The sequence below is a fragment of the Crinia signifera genome, chromosome 12, assembly GCF_055691185.1.
Source record: "Crinia signifera chromosome 12, ASM5569118v1, whole genome shotgun sequence".
Taxonomy (NCBI): domain Eukaryota; kingdom Metazoa; phylum Chordata; class Amphibia; order Anura; family Myobatrachidae; genus Crinia; species Crinia signifera.
This window is the reverse complement of record NC_139228.1, coordinates 16,629,577-16,649,595: the sequence shown is the minus strand read 5'-3', so window position 1 is coordinate 16,649,595 and position 20,019 is coordinate 16,629,577. Positions and strand designations below refer to the sequence as shown.

At 45.7% G+C, this 20,019-nt stretch overlaps 1 protein-coding gene across 2 annotated transcripts in view; it reads right to left on the bottom strand.

The window, feature by feature from the left end:
* Positions 1 to 20,019, bottom strand: part of LOC146050054 (inositol-trisphosphate 3-kinase A-like) — a 77,916-nt gene that overhangs the window by 7,795 nt on the left and 50,102 nt on the right. Inside the window, exons 3-6 of one of the 2 annotated variants that reach the window (XR_014466256.1) lie at positions 16,988 to 17,201; positions 7,373 to 7,577; positions 2,914 to 3,007; positions 738 to 809 (exon numbers count right to left, since the gene is read on the bottom strand). Coding sequence is in view for 1 of the 2 variants with exons in the window: in XM_083166859.1 (XP_083022985.1) it covers positions 738 to 809; positions 2,906 to 3,007; positions 7,373 to 7,577; positions 16,988 to 17,201 (593 nt within the window). In the remaining variant the exon portion in view is untranslated. Of the gene's footprint in view, positions 1 to 737; positions 810 to 2,905; positions 3,008 to 7,372; positions 7,578 to 16,987; positions 17,202 to 20,019 lie in introns of both variants that reach the window. The other variant, XM_083166859.1, reaches the window with a different exon arrangement.

The window sequence follows — 20,019 nt, the reverse complement described above, 5'->3', positions numbered from 1 at the left end:
GAATTATACATACATAGGTATGGGAAAAAAGACTTGCCCTACAGTTATGCTGTACGCTTTATTGCATCAGGTTTTATTTTTGGGAAGCAGTTAAAATCCTGGCAGTCTGGATGCTGGCATTCAAATAAACGGTCATTGGCATGACGACTGCCCTCACAAGACTGGCGCTAGAAATCCGAATAGATCAGGATGCCAATCCCGCCATCCCAATCATAAAGTATGCAAAGTGTGTCCGCAATGGGGGGGGAGGGGGGGGGGGGGTTCGATTTAGGAACTAGTGGTGGAACTTGGTGATAGGCTGAAGGGAGGGGGTGCTAGGTTTTGGCAACAAGAAGGGGGTTTAAGGTAAGGATGCGGGATAGGCACTAGCAGGTAGAGATTGGATTGGCCTGTGGGGTGGGGGTTAGGGTTTGGCTGCTAGAAGGGAGGGTTCAGATAAATGGGGAAGGGTGGGGTGGGGGGGATTGTTATCATGATCTTATGCCTTTCCGCAACCCTGTTAATGCACAAATCTTGGAACTTTTCACAGATTCTGTGCTTTACCACCCATTAATCTTTGTTGACAAGCTACTTCAACTTATTACTGAAATTAGAGAGGGAGTGTAATTAGCGGCCTTTTAGAAGGTGCGTCCCGGGGGAAGCTCATCAGGTTTCCGATCACTGCTATACAATGTAAAAGTAAGTGGCAGCTGCCTCCCAATACTACACAGGTGCTGTAAGTCCCCCCCATACTGTACCTCGTGGTGCTTGAAGAACTCTGAAGACTCCACAACAGTCCTGATCTCCTGCAGTCTGTTCAGATATTTATTCTGCAAGAGAATAATAATGTTACAATGAAATCCGATTAGAGAACACAGGTGTGGATTTACTAAGTGAACGTGTTACCAAAAGCCACCAATCAGAATCTAGCTCTCCTTTGTCAAGTAGCTCAAATGTGATTGGTTGCTATGAGCAATACGATTACTTTTCTCTTTTAGAAACTTTAGTAAATCTACTTACAGTAATAATTGAGAGCTCAAGGAAACCGTTAAACTTCTAAACTTTCCGTTTGTCCCCTTTAACTATATTTTACATTATGAAAACATGTCCCTATAGTGGCCTCCAAAGGTCTCTGGCTCCCAACTGGGGCAGTATGGATGGTGTAATGGTTATCATTACTGTCTCACAGCACTGATGTCATGGGTTCGATTCCCATCATGGCCCTAACTGGGCGGAGTTTGTATATTCTCCCCGTACTTGCGCGAGTTTCCTCCGGGTACTCCGGTTTCCTCCCACAATCCAAAAATATACTGGTAGGTCAATTGTCTATTAACAAAATTAACCCTAGAATGTCTGTGTGTGCGTGTACATGTGGTAGGGAATATAGGGGCAGATGTATCATAGCAGCGCTTATCGCGCCGCTATGATACTTCCTGCTTCGCCTCAATAGCGAGGCGAAGCAGGAAGGGACATCGACAAGATGTATTAACATCTTGTCTACCGAAGCGGGGGAGCGTTAACTCCCCCCTCCGGCGATGTCCCTTTCTGGAGATAGCGCATCAGTTAATACTGATGCGCTATCTCCTGTCCCCCGGCCGGCCGCACTGGGCATGCGCGGGATCTCGCTGTTCACGCGAGATCCTCAGCGCAGCCCAGACCTAACAGCAGGGACAGCGCTGTCCCTGCTGTTTAGATAGGGCTTCGCCAGCCTGATGCTGGCGAAGCCAAACCCGGCTTCGTGCGGAACGGTCAGCAATGCTGACCATTCATACATTCGGCCTGCTATCATTTTGATAGCAGCGCCGATATGGACAGGGGCGCATAGCACCTCTGTCCTGTACCGCACGCTGGCTGCTTCATACATGGGGGAGAAGCGGTATCAGTGCACATAACGTGCGCTGATACCCTTCTCCCCCATAACGACGGATCATACATCTGCCCCATAGATTGTAACTTCCCCTGGGGCAGGGACTGATGTGAATGTTCAAATAATCTCTGTACAGCGCTGCGGAATATGTGTGCGCTATATAAGAAACTGTTAATAAATAAATAAATAATAACTTAAAGGTAACAACTAAATTTTGTTTCTAGGAGGAAATTTACTAACATAGGAGTTTGTCACATGGGATATTGCTATGTGAGACTAATAAAATACTATTTCCTAGAAGTTGCTAAATTAAGAAGTAGATTCTTGCCCATAGCAACCTCCCATGTGAAATCCCCCCTTAGTGCTCATTGTGAGTTCCTGTTTGGAAAGCAATACATATTGTGCAGGTTTACACAAACCTTAAGCTGGCCATACAGTACATCTACAGAGTTATTGTCAGATTGGGCTGGTTGGAACAAAAACCTGGTAATGGATGAGAGCAAATGACAGTTGACCATTTGCTTTGAAATGCTGGAAAACTGCCAAAAACTGTCGTTCAGATACTACCAGGTTTTTGTTCCAACCAGCCAGATCTGACAATCAATCTGTATATGTATGGCCAGCCTATTTCAGGTGTGGCTGTTCTAGCAAATTGCTGTAGCCTTCTTATGACGTCTGTACTCGCGATAATTTGCTAAGCTGGGCAGAAGCTAATCTTGAGCACAGGGATGCCTACTACGGCTGCATCATTTCCATCTGACGGATTACAAGTGCACAATCATCAAGCTGGTCCCTTTGGAGGTCAAGAGCTCTCCGATAGCAAGTAAGATTACAACAGCTAATCTATGCATGCCTGGAAAATCTAAATGGCCAAGACACACCTACAGTTGCCTGACCACTCCCCTTTTACCACCTTCAAATGGCGGCTACCTGCCCACTCGCTTTGCGACTCAACACTTGTCGTGACCACCACAGCAACTCAATCGCTGTGCATGCTCAGACACGTGCTCGACTGATATAGCTGCTTTGCGACTGCAAGGTTAGGAGGTGTCTACATACCAAAATACCTTTGTTGCCATCGATAAATTCAAAGAAAGCTTTCCGAATCTGATCTCGAGTTTTTGTGGTTTTGAAGTGTGTGCTACACGTTCCGTCACCTTTCTGGGAAAATAGAAGAAATGTTTCAAATGTCACATGTCAATCAATTGAAAACTGATATTATGAATTGTTTCCTGAGGTTACTGGAAATGTCCTAACTATGGGGAAGGTAGGGGGGGACACAATGACATGCTCTCAGCAACATTGCACCCTGTAGAGGAAAGCAGGAAGCCTGTGATGTCGCAGCACCGTACAGGGCAAACCCACCCGACGCATACTGCCACAAAAGAAAAATAAATCATGTGCATAAACACAAGTGAATCCATTATGCTCATGAAAAAAGATTTCATTTTTTAAATTCTCTAATTGTGCAGTCATAATAATAATTTTTTGGGTACTTGTGTATTATCTGGGCACCCGATTTTTTCCTCACATGCCACTACTTAAGGCATGCGATGAGACGCGATGAGACGCGATTTTCGGGGTTTTTAGACGTTCCTGTACAATTTAAACATCGGTCGCATCGCATGCCATTACATTTTACCCAATGTTAAATGGCCCCCCAGACCCGATTTTTTATTGTATACCCCCAATGATGGTTAATTATTAGGTAAAATGCCCCCCCTAGTGTTAACGCAACGCCACGATAAAGGCAAACCTGAAGCGTGGCGAGCGGCGGCGGTACGCGTCCTCCAACCTTTTCATACCCCCACTATCCACGTCGGCGTGGAGTCGATTTTCTATAGTGTGGCGAGTGCAGCGAGCCACCGAGCCCGAAGCATGGCGAGCCCCGCGAGGGGACGCGGAATACATGTGAAGTAGTACGCGCTGTGCTCGCCACGCTTCGGGCTCGGTGGCTCGCCACACTATATAAAATCAACTCCACGCCGACATGGATAGTGGGGGTATGAAAAGCTTGGAGGACGCGTACCGCTGCGCTCGCCACGCTTCGGGTTGGCGTTGATCGTGGGGTGGCGTTAACAATGGGGGGGCATTTGACATAGTCATTACCCATCAGGGTGGGTGTACAATCAAAAATCGGGTCTGGGGGAGCATTTAACATAGGAATCAGGCATCTGGGTGCCTGTACAATTAAAAATCGGGTCCAAAATCGGTCGATGCGACCGATTTTTGTCTGTACAATGCCATAAGATGAAAAATCGGGCGCCCAGATAATACACAAGTACCCTTTTTTTTTTTTAAGTCCAATTATAACACATCCGCATTTTCTAGTCCCCTCTGCGGCCCGCCCACCCAGCCTTATGATTGGTGCTGTAGGGTGCCCATACACTAGTTAAGGTGCCCATACATGTTACAATTATTGTATAAAATATTGTATACAATATCGCACCTCGGTTTTGCGATAAGATGAGATGAGATCTAGTACAAAAAGTATGTGCAGCAAACCGAGATGCGATGAGATGCAATATTGTATACAATGTCCCTCCTGCCGCTCGGTGCAAAGTGGGAGTGGCCGCGAAAATGGCCGTGGATTGGCGATCTGCGGCCGGGATCGCGTCAATCCACGCCCTGTTATCAGCAGAACAGGCCCGACAGCTTTTAAAGTCGGGCCCGTTCTGCCGTGATCCTGCTTCAATGCTGTCGCTAAAGACAGCATTGAATAGGGAGCCGCTGATATTTCCCACGTCGGAAAAAGGGGCGACACATTGCAAACACCCCTAAATATGTTTGTAAAGTTTAAAAACAGATGACTAATAATTGAACATATTGACAATATATTGTTGAAAAAAAATCTAAAAGTGCCCATACACGGTACAATTATTGTGTACAATATCGCATCGCATCTCATCGCATTGGTTTTGCAATGCAATGAGATGAGATCTAGTAAAAAAAGGATGTACAGTTTTTGAGCTGTGCGATGAGACGTGTGACGGGAGCGTGCATCTCATCGCACCCAACAATTGTACATGTATGGGCATTTTAACTTGGTAGGCCTAGGCTCTAATGGAGCAGCGGTGATGATTGGGAAGCATAAAGGGGTATCAAAACTATTAAAAGATGAAACAGACAGAGTCATGATCAACTGTCATTGTATAAACCACCGTCTCGCACTTGCTAGTGCCCAAGCAGCTGCTAAGGTGCCTTATTTAGTAAAATTTAAGGACATCTTAAGACAACTGTTCTTTTTTCAAAATCCCCCAGATAGAATTACTGGTTTAAATGAAATCCAAAATATACTGAAAAGTCCTCAGAATAAACTTACAATGGCTAGTGACACTAGGTGGCTGTCTGTTGACTTTGCAGTACAGTCTTTAAGAGAATCCCAGGTGAGTGTCATTGCTGCACCAGAAAGAGAGGCCACTGAGAGAAGGACATCACGGCAGAAGGTTTAGGGGGGTATTCAATCCCGGGTCACGACTGTCGATCCGGCCCGACAGCCATAACCCTGGTCAGTTTGCGTTTTGTTTGACTGCAGATCGCCAGGTGCGATTCAATGTCTCGCTTTGCAATCTGCGAAAAGGGGGCGTGTCTGCATAAATGGCCGTGGATTGTCGATATTCGGCCGCAATCGCGACAATTCACGTCCGAAATAGACAAAACGGGTCCGACTGCTTTTAAAGTTGGGCCCATTCTGTCCGGAAAGACAGCATTGAATAGGCGGTCGCCGCTATTTCCCCCATCGCAAATAGTGGCCGGCATTGAATACCCCCCTTAAGCTGCAAAGCTGACAGGCGCTCCATCTGTAAATGGTCAGACCTTTGAGTAAACTGTTCTGGTGCTAATGCTGCTGCTTATTAGAAAAATATCTATGATAAATACCTAGACACTGATATTAACCACTTAGAAGCAAGATTTCCAGATAGGCCAATCATATCCTGTTTTTCAAGCCACTGAGCACTGATCAAAATGAGGCCTGTGAGATCCTTTTTGAGCATTATTCTAATAATGGAAGTCCCACAATCTTACACTATGAAAATAGCAAACTAGAATGGGCAGTTGCATCAACATTTTTGACCTAGAGTCCTACAAAAATTGGGTGTGGATCGTATTGTCGACAGCACTTAGGTCAACAGTCATTAGGTTGACAGGTGTCTAGGTATACATGGGTGAAGATCGACAGGTGTCAAGGTCGACAGGTCGGAAGGTCGACATTTTTTTTTCTTGAGCCGACATGTGTACACACACACACACACACACATTTGGGCAAAACTAATTGAACAATGTATGTGTGATCCCCAAGAAATGCAACAGTTTCTTGAACCCATTCTTCCAACCTATGTCTTGCGGAGTCTTGCAGACTAAAGATGGCCTCTCTGCGTGACTTGTGATGCTACATATTATCCCATTAGTTGTATCTTTCCCAAGAAGCAGAACCGACCTCACACAATTCAGACTTCTGCTGTGAACAGACCCATTGTTATATTCTCCAAGTAGAAACTTTACAATGTTTCCACGGAAACAAAACTCCTCTGCCGATTGGAATGCACCGTACATTTCAGCAGAGATGTTTACCTCTAATGTCCCCGCTCCTGGAATCCAGCACCACCTGCCTTACACCAGCCACTTTGTCAGACAATGCCCTAGTGCACTGCAGAAGGAAGAACAAGGCTTCAAAGAACCCACACAGTCCTCAATTAATTGGTACATTGAGTGAGAACGTGAGTAGTATACAGTAACCTGGTGATGTGTTCCTCCAATGTGATGCACTGACAACCTCGGGGAGATCCTGTATCGGAAATTGGTGCCAAAACACAAGAGAGTGTATCCAATACAATGCCTCAGGGAGATTGAGGCAATCGGCGCTAAAACACGGGAGAGTGTATCCAATTACAGTGTAACATTAAAGGTACGTACACACTGGTCAATGTATTGGCTGTTCAACTGAATTGGCTGATATATCTCCACATCTTCCCAGATAGATATATATATATATCGGAGCAGCATACTGTGTGTGCGGGCCATTTGCTGACCACCCACACTGTAGTCGGTGGTGACTGACAGCTCAACTGGGCGGGTGCAGGCAAGAGCGCCCAACCTTTTTGTGATGTCAGACAGGACGTACTGGACAGCGTGTACGGAGAACACGCTGACCGATCTGACGACGGATATATCTGCAGAGCAATTGATGTGCAGATATACCTGGCTATACGGTACAATGAGACTCTTTTTACTAAACACTACAAAGCTAATCTGGAGGAAATGCAGTTGTAGCTGTGACTGTACGTTTTGCTGCTGCCCCACTACTGTGGCTTTATACGAATGCTGCAGCCAATGGGCTCTCTATCCTGATGCCCACCTCCGCCTGTAATCACCCAGAAAACGCCCACTGAAATGACATGCCTCTGTGTGCAATATCAAACCTAGTCTGAACGGTGGCCATGGGGATGGAAGCACACATGGAGAACATCACCCACTTGCGTCCAGCCCTGATTTGGCCCTACATGTGTCATCTGGACATATGCTGACCTTTATGCCCTCGATCCTGAATCCAAGAGTTGACGTTGAGCTGATAGTTTCCCTCCATTGCATGTAGCGAGGTTTGGTTACTGCTTGCTGAGCACTCTCCTCCTGCGTGGGGGCATAAGGATCCACCTCTATCATTTTCTTATACATGTCCTTCCTGAGTTTTGGCTTTCCTCTGGCTTTTGTTAATTCTTCTTCCAAATACGTCCTGCAGGTGCAAGGAAATAGGAAAACAATGACACACACAGTACCACACAACACCCGGAGGCAACAGGATAGCAAGTATACCGACTGGATGTATATATATATAGAAAACTCAATACAATTTATTCCGTGCCTGTTAGCAATCAACCATCCTGATGTACTCTGTGTGTGTGTGTGTGTGCGTGTGTGTGTGTGGGGGGGGGGGGGGCTGTTCTTAAGATGGCTGTGTCAATCTAACTTACTGATGGAACCATTACAATATGTACATTGTGCTGCAGCGCCAGTTGGGCAGCCTAAAGCCAAAGTCTTCTCCCCACACCAGAACATTAGACCCTACATGCCGGATATATACCCTTTGTTACTTGCACATGTGCAGTATGACTGGCTAGTCCCTGAGCGCCCATACACGTGTGCTTAGCAGCATTATAAAGGGGAGCTACATATGTATTAGCCGAGGGCACCTGGAACCTCTCACCAGGCCCTGGGTCCTTCTGAGAGATGGTCAGCTTCAGTTATTTGAGAGTTCAGTTGTGTGAGATTACCGATTACCCATGCACACATTTTGTTAGCTTCTTGCCTTCCCCCTGCTGCAGACTCTATGCCTAATAGTGTGTACAGATGGTAAGATATGGCTTCCGATGTTGCCGATATAGTGAACATCGGAAGCCATATCGCATGCAGATCGCATGTGAGCACAAATCGGCAGCCGGATAGAGAGGGCAGCCAAGACTATATAGTGCAGATCTGCACTATAGAGTCTAAATTGTGCCACTCCATGCATGCCGTGAGATGCGAGTCCTGGTGCAATCTGATCATATCGGGATTCGCATAGCATGGCAAATCTGACCGTGTGTACACACCTTAAATCTCTACACCATCGTTCTCCAACTCCATCACTTTCCCAACCACACCCTTTTGCTCCCTAATGTTTGCCACACTCCAATTTTACTAAATGGGCCGCTTTCTATTTGCTTTCTGTAGATCTTTTTCTTAGTTAACTGTTTTTAACCTTTCTTATATACCCGGGTAATTTATTTTCTATTACTTTTACATGTTGGTATTTGTATATTGTATATTGTGGGTGTCTGCCCTTCCTCCTCCCTGCTTCAGACTGTAGCCTTTAAGCCCACAAAATTCGGCATTAGCCCCCAACCACACCCTAACACCTACCCTTGCTATGTAGCCCACAATTTGTTAACCATCCAACCCCATGCCATGCTAACACTCACAGCCTTTCACCACAGCACAGATCCCTTTGTTACGCAGCTTTTATCATCTTAGCACCCACCCATTGCCATCCAAATCCCCTAGCTTACCACCCTAGTACCTGTCCATTCCTACTAGAAATGTGCAGGTCCGGATTTTCCCGGATCTCAAAACAGGATCTTATTGGCTATCCTCTGTCACATGTGACAGCCGGATAGCCAATAAGATCCCGTTTTGAGATCCGGGTAAATCCGAGTAAATCCGGACCTGCACATCTCTAATTCCTACAGACACCCTTGCCAACTGACACCCATTTTTCCCTCTAGCACCAACTCATTGCTACCAGAACATCTTAGCACCCACTCCTTGCTACCTAGCTCACCCCTCTTCACCTTAGCATCCACCCCACAGTACCTACCTCACCATTTCACCCTATCATCCACCCCAGGGTACTTAGCTCACAATTTCATCCTAGCATCTACCCCACAGCACCTAGCTCACCATTTCACCCTAGCATCCACCCCAGGGTACCTAGCTCACCCCTTTTTACCCTAGCATCCACCCCACGGTACCTAGCTCACCATTTCTCCCTAGCATCCACCCCATGGTACCTAGCTCACCATTTCACCCTACCATCCACCCCAAGGTACCTAGCTCACCATTTCACCCTAGCATCCACCCCAAGGTACCTATCTCACCATTTCACCCTACCATCCACCCCAAGGTACCTAGCTCACCATTTCACCCTAGCATCCATCCCAGGGTACCTAGCTCACCATTTCACCCTAGAATCCACCCCATGTTATCTAGCTCCCCATTTCACCCTAGAATCCGCCCCACAGTACCTAAGCTCATTTCACCCTAGCATCCACCCCAGGGTACCTAGCTCACTATTTCACCCTAGCATCCACCCCAGGGTACCTAGCTCACCATGTCACCCTAGCCTCCACCCCACAGTACCTAGCTCACCATTTCACCCTAGCATCCACCCCACAGTACCTAGCTCACCATGTCACCCTAGCATCCACCCCACTGTACCTAGCTCACCATTTCACCCTAGCATCCACTGCCATCCATTGCTGTATAGGACTCCTATTAAACATTTAATAACTGTGTATTTTTGTTTTAGAAGACGTATAAAACCAGCCTGATCTGCTCACACACCCACAGTAAATAAACGTTATGTCAACAACAAAAGTGCATACATTTTCCGTCTTGTAGCGATCAAAGTTAATGTGTTATTGCAGTTACCAGCTTGAGAAAGCCATTAGTTATCTCTTGTTGTTTTGCTTTGAATGTTAACTTTAATGATTGCAGAAATTCAGGGTGTGATCTCTTTATACACCCAGTCCACTAAACTAATCAAGTACTTCTACACACGATTATAAATGATTAAACTGTTATTAATAGAAGAAATATACTTAGCCACAGAACATAAAGCAGTTCAAATATTACATTATAGTTTACTTACCGCCTACACACCCCGCCAGGGGTCTCATATTGATCATTGAGGAGGGCGGATAATACTGAAGAATGTATTTGGGTAAATACAGTAGCTCAGTGATATACAGCTTAGCAGCAGAAAAACATACTTTACAGGTTATTAACAGGTTTCTTTGTAGGTGGTTTTCATTGCCAGATCTGTACCGCTTATCAGTTGTTAATTAAACTATACCTGGAATAAGGAGCAAAAGGCAATACATAGAAGCTAACATCCCTTCGTAAAGAGACATCACCATCTGAATAATGCCCATCACAAAGAATAAATAACCCCTGGCTAATACAGCAGACTGACACAATATGATCATAGCCTGGAGAAACTGGTACCAGTCGTCAGCTGCCTTGCTGGCCACTCTAGTCCTCTGCTCACCAGTCCGGTGGTGGATTTTGCAAAGGTCACGGACTTCCTGCGATAGTGGAAATAGGCCAGGCCGCCCGGGGATGGATGAAGTCATGAAGAGAAGGCTGCCCGCTTTCTTTAGTTGCTTATATTTTTTAAAAGTATGTGCTGTTCCTTTGGCAGATACGTGAGTTTCTAGGCAACTTTCCAACAGTGTAATAAAAGCCTTCACATACACAAAAATAATATGCCTTATAAACACAGGTCCGCTGCTCCCTCACTATCATGATTTATTGAAGTACGGCTGCCAGAATTATAGAAGACAACCAGAAAACTTTATCTAAATGAAAGAGGTGGCACTAAAATGGTGGGAGGTCGCACTCTGTTGTATACGGCTGCCAGAATTATAGCAGACAACCAGGAAACTTTATCTAAATGAAAGAGGTGGCACTAATATGGTGGGAGGTCGCACTCTGCTGTGTTAGGAGGCCCCTAAAGACTTTTATTTACAGATGTTTAAATGTACACTGGGCCTCCTATCCTGTTAAAACAGCCATTCTAGTCATGGCATGGTGCGACTCGGTAGCGGAAGGTGTCTTTTTTGGAACTTTTTTCTCATTTGCAAAACAGAGTGAACAGGCAGCTTCTGCTGATTAAAATATTCAGCATGCCTATAATCAGTGTGAAACCTGCAGGGCTCCCACTTTTTAGGACTCCCCTATTTCATCTAATGGACTAACCATTGCTTTAAAGTAACCTCAGCTACTTGGGATGTTCTTAATTGGTACCATTATCCAACACCGCAAAGACTAGAGACTACTTTATCATCTTGGACTCACTGGGACGCTGCTCCAGATACCCTCCTCCAGCGGCCTATTCCATCATCCGTATCTACTAGAGAGGATCGATTGGGTACAGCTCCAGCCTTTCTCCTCCAGCGGTGGTAGAATGTGGTAAAGTGCACTTACCCCTATGAACTCTTCTCCAAATCTATATTTTTATTGCTGCGAGTCCTATTTAATCCCTGAAAGTGTTGAACCTGGATATTACTTTTTAACCATGTGCCTTTTTAGGTTTCTTTGATGCCAGTAAAATATTGCCTTTTAAACATTCACTTGAATATCATCATTATCATTATTATTAAGTGCTGCTATTGTCTTTTCTTTTTTCCTTTGGTATTGTTGTGAGGGCAGACTACCCTCACCTTTTAACACCTGCTTTCTTGATTAAAAGCCCCTTTCCAAGCGCCCGAGTCCAACCTAGGTTGGGGTTTATACTTTGCAACCATTGCTGTACCTGCATACAAAAGGCCTTACATTGTTTTCCTTGACAACACTGTAAAACTCCATTTCTTATGCAGATACAGCAGCAGTCACACACACACACACACACACAGAATATAGACATGCTGCATTTTATTTTAATCGTCAGATGCTGCTTGTGTGTCCTATTTGCAAATAAGGCTATACTTAATGGAAAGCATCCAAAATGCCCAACACTGCAATTACACAGAGCTCAAGCGTTATATATATATAACACGACTTGTAGGACATGTATGTGGACAAATCTGTAATCATATATCGGAAGCATACACTTGTGTGTGTGCTTGGGGTAGTGAAAGAAAAAGGGATTTTTGTAAGAACTTACCGTTCGAATCCCTTTCTCTGATATGGTCCTGGTGACACAGCTTCACATTGGGATGTAGGAGGGTCCGCAGGAGCCAGGCACCTATCCTAAAGCTTTTGGAGGGTAGGCTCCTCCTTTACTGCATCCCAGATTCCTCAGTTCAATCTTTCAAAGCCACTGGAATACATTAACTCAGTACAACGCCTGCACATATTATATGCACATTTTTAAATTTAACTTTTTCAACCAATTATAACATGAAACATCATGAACACTGGCATACTTACTGAGCGTAAGGGAGGGATCGCTGTGTCACCAGGACCATATCAGAGAAAGGGATTCGAACGGTAAGTTCTTACAAAAATCCCTTTTTCTCTTTCAATGGTCCTGGTGACACAGCTTCACATTGGGATGTTCCAGAGCCGGTCCTTTTGGGTGGGTACGCTCAGGTCTGCAGTTCTCATCACTGTTCGCCCGAATGATGCGTCCACCGACGCGAACTCATGGAACCTATCGGATTTGGCAAAAGTATGAACAGAAGACCAAGTGGCAGCCCTGCAAACCTGCTCAGCTGTTGCCCCATGTCGAACCGCCCAAGAGGTGGTGACTGATCTGGTGGTATGCGCATTAATTCTGGCTGGCACAGGCCTACCAACTTTAGTATATGCAAACGCTATAATAGAGCGCAACCACCTAGCCACGGTCTGCTTAGAAGCAGGCCAACCATTATTATGTACATCATACAAAACAAGCAAAGTATCAGTCTTTCTGACACTTTTAACTCTGTCCACATAAATGCGCAAGGCGCGCACAACATCCAAATTCCTCAATTTGTCCCTTTTCCTTGAACCCTCTGGGGGTTGAAACAGGCAGAACTAACTCCTGATTTAGATGAAAAGCAGAGACTACTTTTGGTAAAAATTGGGGTACTGTCCGAAGGACCGCCCTATCATCATGAAATATAAGGAAGGGAGAGTTGCCGGACAAGGCTCCCAACTACGATACTTTTTTTTTTTTTTTTTTGCAGACGCCACTGCCAACAAAAATACCAGTTTCCATGTAAGGAATCTAAGGTCAGCCGACCGTAATGTTCAAAAGGTGCCTTTTGAAGGCACTCCAGAACCAGAGATAAATCCCATGGTGCTACTGGTTGCTTGTATGGAGGTTTCAATCGAGACACCCCCTACAGGAAGTTCTGTACTTCCGTTAACAATGCAATCCTTCTTTGGAAGTAAATTGACAAGGCCGAGATCTGTACTTTGAGTGACTGAAGGCTTAAACCCGGAGGAAAAGCCAACCTGCAAAACCTCCAACAATTTTTTTTTTTTTTCAATTTAAAGCGTGATGTGTATGACTTCTGTCTTTCACACCATCGAATATAGGTCTTCCAGACCCTATAGTAATTTGCAGAAGACACTGACTTTATGGCTTTAATTATTGTGTTAATCACTGCCTCTGAGAATCCTTTATTCCTCAAAATGGCGGTTTCAACAACCAGGCCGTCAAAATTAATCAAGCTGAATCCAGATGGTTGGATGATCCTTGTTTTAGAAGGTCTGACCTCAGAGGTAGACGCCACGAGTCCACAGACAATCTCTGAAGCCTCGAGTACCAGGACCTCCTTGGCCAATCTGGGGCCACTAAAATCACTGGAATTGCCTGGGCCTGTATCCTTTTCAACACTCTCGCCAGCACTGGGACTAGCGGAAAAACATAAAGAAGATTCCCCTCCCAGGGGATAGTCATGGCATCCACTGCTTCTGCCAGTGGATCCCTCGTCCTGGCATAAAACCTGGGCACCTGATGGTTGAATCTGGATGCCATCAGGTCCACATCCGGGGTTCCCCACTTCAAGGTAATTTGATGAAATATTTGAGGATTTAGGCTCCATTCCCCATCCTTCAGCTCCTCCCTGCTCAGGAAGTCTGCCTCTATATTCTCCACTCCTGGTATGAATATAGCTGATAAGGCTGGAACATACTGTTCCGCCCACAAGAGGATTCTGGACACCTCCCACATGGCCAGTTTGCTGCGTGTGCCTCCCTGGTGATTCAGATACGCCACAGCTGTGGCGTTGTCGGTCTGAATCCTTAAAGGGAGCCTCTGTAACCTGTCTCCCGCTAGAGAAATCACTTTCCACACAGCTCTAAGTTCCAAGATGTTGATCGGTAAGGCAGATTCCTCTGGAGTCCACAAGCCCTGCAGACGCAGGTCCAAGACTACTGCCCCCCCAGCCCCTGAGACTGGCGTCGGTAGTGACTACCAGCCAGCTCCAGGACTGCAGTGACCGACCCCACTGAAGGGAGTCCACGTCTGTCCACCATTTCAGGGAGGCTCGAGTTTCCGAAGACAGCACTATCTGTTCGGATTTCATGGTCTGTGTGTTTCCTGACCAAGCCGTCAAGATGTTCCACTGGAACACCCGAGAGTGGAACCTGGCAAACTGCCGCGTCTCGAAAGACGCCACCATCTTCCCCAGCAGCTTGAGGCACCTCCATACTGATGTGCTCCGAGAGCTGAGAATCTCCTGGACTAAGGCAACCAGATCCCTGGCCTTTGCCTCCGGTAAAAATACCCGATGTAGATGGGTAATCAGAATTTTTTTTTTGTAATAAATCAGGATCTGTCTGGGTCCGAGGCAAAGAGCTAGGGGACTGCTGAGAGAATGGCAATGGTCTAGGGAAGTTACCAGCCATCACTCTGCCTGTCCAGTAATGCACCAAAGCATTTTCAGACCTGCCCAGGGCTTAGCCCACGCAAGCTCCGATGCACTACCCTCTGGGGTTCACTCCCCATGGGTTTCACAGCAGCACAATAAATACATAAGCCCCCCTCAGGGACAAATCTCAGTGTACAACCACTGCAAGCGCTCAATGCATTTAAGGCTCCCTCCCCCAAAACCACAGACTGTTGCTCAGACATGATGTTCTCAATTAACACAGTCACAGCATTAAATGTACAGACATTATATACAGAACCAATATACTCAGTTCACTTAGCTTTCTGTAGTCTTCAGAATGGGGAAAGCGATGCCCAGGAAATCCAATCACTCTGTCAGGATCTGTAAGCCAGCTCAGCTCCGCTGCAAGCGTTCTGAATGGCGCCAAAACAGAGTGAGGGAAGGGACCAAGTCCCTGCTGCTGCGGGGTCTGTGACTTTTGGCGCCAACTACCCCCAGACAGCCGCTCCCATTGTAGGATCTCCTAGTTCCAGTATCTCCCCCTCAGCTGGGGACCACTCGGAACATGCCTGTAACAACACTGCTGTCCTCTCATATCAGGAGCTCAGTGTGTAAGCTCCGCATAAAATGGCCGCCGCCATCACGGAGCGCCTGTCCCCCATGATCCCCACCTAGCGTGAAGCCGGTTTCAGAGCGCTCCGGAGCCCAGGCAGCTTCTTAAAAGAAGCTGTAAGCGCTGCACAGGGAGGCCAGACAGCGTCTCCCATGTGCACAGTGAGCTGACAGGACGCGCTTCTGTCAGCTCCTGCTGCGCTAGCAGTGTGAGGATTCACTAATGAGAATCCTCACACTGTGCCTACCTAGCTAGTGTAAAAGTTAATAAAATAATAAAACCCCTAACTAACTCTACTCCTTCGGCTGCTCCGGCAGCCCTTTAGAATAGCACCCACTCCAGTGGGCACCTAACACGAACTGAGGAATCTGGGATGCAGTAGGGGAGGAGCCTACCCTCCAAAAGCTTTAGGATAGGTGCCTGGCTCCTGCGGACCCTCCTACATCCCAATGTGAAGCTGTGTCACCAGGACCATTGAAAGAGAAACAAGGTGTTTAGTAATGCACCTTAGGTGTGCTGTGGATATAACCCACAATGTGGTCTGAATCGATGTTTAAAGATTAACCACATGACTGACGTTACAGACTGCAGTCTTATAAATATTAGTTCCAGTGACAAAACTTCTACCTCCAATGGATAAGCTTTAAGGGAGCTCTGCACATTATAAGTTATCACATTGTAAACCCCAAACCGTTCAACCATATAATTTTACTTGTCAGAGAATATCTTGTGAAATGGACACATTTTTAACACCGTCAAATAAACACTGAATGGCTTCATTACGTTGCTTATATGCTAGTTAGCTAATCAATTAGTATAGACATAGGGAAATTGCTGCTTAGTGTACTGCGAGCCACTATTACAGATTAATGTTTAACTGAGGGGGTGGCGCCGTTTCTTCCCCAGTGGCAAATCTATTTGACTTGTAGGGTGCCCAGAATGGTACCTTACAGTCCACCCCCCCCCCCCCCCCTCACCCCCAATATCATCACATGTGAGTGATTCTGGTTGCCGGCCAGGGCACATTAGTGGCCTGTTATGGCACTACACTCCGAAACATGTAGGGCAACATCACAACAATATTTCCTATTAACATGTGGTTAGTAAGTTTGCAGTATAAGTTTGCCTTCAAAACTGCTTTTGCTGAGAAAATGTCATTTTTATATAGAAGAAAGCAAACAAGGGTCGTTGCTTGGCCTCCAACCTTATACATGGTTACTATAGTGATCACGTCTAAAAAAGAAACTGCGGCCTTGGTCTGCATTATTCGGTAACTGTAGTATTCATTTGCAAGTTTTCAAAAGGTCATTGTGTGGGCAGAAAGGGGACACGGGAAAGAAGAAGCTGGTAATCATATAACAAGCTAAGCAAACGTATATATCCCCAACGGGAATCCTAAAAAAATAACCACCCCAAATAATAAAAATAAACGTTTTTGAATCTTCCCACCTGATCCCCATTTTACAGTCCATGACACAGGGCTCATCAAAGTCGTTTAGCAGGTCATCCAGTTGGATGTAAGTCTCCCCATCTCTATCCGTCACCCCGTGGAATCTGGGAACGCAGACAGCAAGCCGGTCATTCATTAGCAGCTCAAAGCAATTTTTCTCATTTTCAGAGTAGCGCTTTAAAATTGTTCCCCCTGCCGCTGCCTTGAAGCTCCCTAGGGAAGAAGATATAACAAAAATACATGATCAACATTGTGCAATTGTACATTGTGTCGTTCTACTGCTGCCCAAACTAGTTCAAACAATGCATTTATTTTCTGGGGGGGGGGGGGGGGGGGGGGGATACTTCAAGATTTATTGTCAACATAAAAAGGAATGTTTTGAAGGAGAACGAAGTTGGCGGAACAGTCATGTATACAAGTAATAGCAGTAATTCTGATACAATTTGTAAAAATTACGCTGAAATGCTGAAAGACATTGTAAAAATAGCCATGGAAAAAAAGGCACTTTCATTATAAATAGCCACAATTTCAAGGATTACTATCGTTACATGTACAGAGTGATTTTTCTTGAGCCTATAGCAAAAGTCTATGATTACCGCCTGTTGAAAGCAGCAGAACTATCACTTAAATTATGGAACCAGGCGAGAAGCTTTTATAATAAACAATATTATTGATATCTCACATCCGTTGGTGTGACAAATATTCCTATGGCAGGTGTGCACTGATGTCACTATGTTACCCACCTGTGCTGGTCACTTCTCAATTACTCACGGTTCTAAAAGCGCTACACTCTATTACAACTTAAAAGGCCCCCATACACTTGTCCAATTTGGTACCGATTTCACCGGATTCTGACGGATTGGGCAGAGAAATTGGATGTGTGGTCATGCGTGCATTGGATAGGTTTCGGAGGTTGGATGGGCAGAACATAAGAGAATTCAGAATCTGACTCATCAGCGGTACGTCCAGGGTGCTATTTAGCACCGGCGATGTATCGCATATAATTTCACTTGAATTCCCAGGTTCCCGGGAATCTCTTTACATGCGATAAATCATATGCGATTTAATGTATTTAAAAGAAAATGGCACATCAAGTGCCAAGTCGTAAGTGAAATCGGGTTTGACTTAGGCCTACAGTATATGGTGGCGAATCAGTTGTATTTGGCACCAGCCAAACGGTGGTGCCCAACGGCAGCAAGTTTGGGGTGAATACGACTGGTGCCAACATTTCTGTGTACTCTGAAGGTGGCAGGAAGAAATCTGCAGAAAATTTTAGGAAGCTCTAACAGGTCTTCACAATGTTTTGGAGACTTTAGACCGAAATCCCAATTACCATATTTGCTGGCGTATAAGATGACTTTTTCCCCCTGAAAAACTTGCCTCCAAGTGGGAGGGTCGTCTTATACGCCGGGTGCACTTCAGTTGGGATAGACATAGCTGCCTATAGTGGCCTCCCGATGCCCACCCACCTCATTCTACATACCATCCAGTATAGCGCAGTATCCAGCGTGGCCACGGCGAGCCAGCCTTTTCGGCATGACCAGCCCGGTCTGCTCGGCGGGAAGCAGCGGCGCTCTGGCCTGCCACTTGTCTACGCAGAGCTCGCACATGAGCACTTGCGCACTAGTGCCGGTCACAGGGAGATGCAGGGGCGGGCCGGAGGCACTGCGGCCTTACAATGGTGACAATGACAGGTACTGTAATGGCACTAATACTAATGGCACTCATGTAATACCGGTATAATATAAATTAACATGTTGAAATCAAATCTGATGTTCTTTTACGTTTTATTTGGTGTGTGGAAGGTGTGCGGAAGAGGGGGTAGTCTTATACGGCAAGTATATAACAAACTCTATATCTTGAGTGGAAATGTTGGGGGGTCGAATTATACGCCGGCAAATACGGTATTTGGGAACGTAAAAAGTAATGGCTGCCCTATCAGACCAACAACTGAATTGCTCTGATTGCCACCAAAATAACAATTGGGTTGAACCCTATGACCTTTATAAAACGTAACCCCACTTGACTATTGAATGGAGCCCGGTCTGAATACCAGTGGCTAGTATACAATACAGTTCTGGTGTCTAGCATCCAAAACGGAGCCTATTATTTTGCCCATTGTACACTGCAGACCGCAGAGTCTGTTTTAATAAGTGTACAAATCAGAACCACTTTGATGACTGGCGAATCAAGTGAATCCTGTTTTAGACTGTGCAATGCACAACGCATTCTTATATTTTTTTGGGGGGTTTTCTGTGGTCAGTTTCTCCAACTACAAACACCGGCACCCCTCTATTCTATTGTTCCTCTCCTGAGAGCTTTCAATTATATATGTATCCCAGCAATACTGCAAAATCAGGTGCGTGGTTGCTGCTGACCTCCTCCAGCGTCCGCTCCACTAAGGGGGGGTTTGCGTGTGGATTGCTGCTGACCGGCTCGATATGGGGGGGGGGGACGCAACCACTGACCTGCTCCTGCTGCTGACTTACTTTACCGGGCTGCCCTGCTCCAGGCCTCCTACACTAGACATGTCCTCAGTACAGTAGGTCGACGGCCATGTTACCATAGCCGTGACCATGTTATTAAAGCCACTGACTCGAGTATAAGCTGAGGGTGGCTTTTTCAGCCCAAGAAAAGGGCTTAAACTCGAGTATATACGGTAAATACATTTTGTGTGATAAAACCAAAAGCAAATCATTGACATGAATATAAACAGATAAGTACAGTATGCATCTCAGAACATAGGATTCGTCTACTACCAGAATTATCTGTTTCCAATAATAAAATTGAAAGCAAAAGGAGCATACACACTGGGCGTTTTTGCCCAGCATATATGGACAGCGATGATGGGTGAAATTCACTGGGCTGAAAATCGCTCAGTGCATAAACACTGAGCAATTTTCACCCATTTTAGTGATTTTCCTGGGGGTGGACAGCTTTCTATAGCAGGACGCTATAGAAAGCAGTTCACTCCGTTGCTCATCTGCTGGTAATACCAGTGTTCATAGAGATAGCACCCTGCCCTAAAATC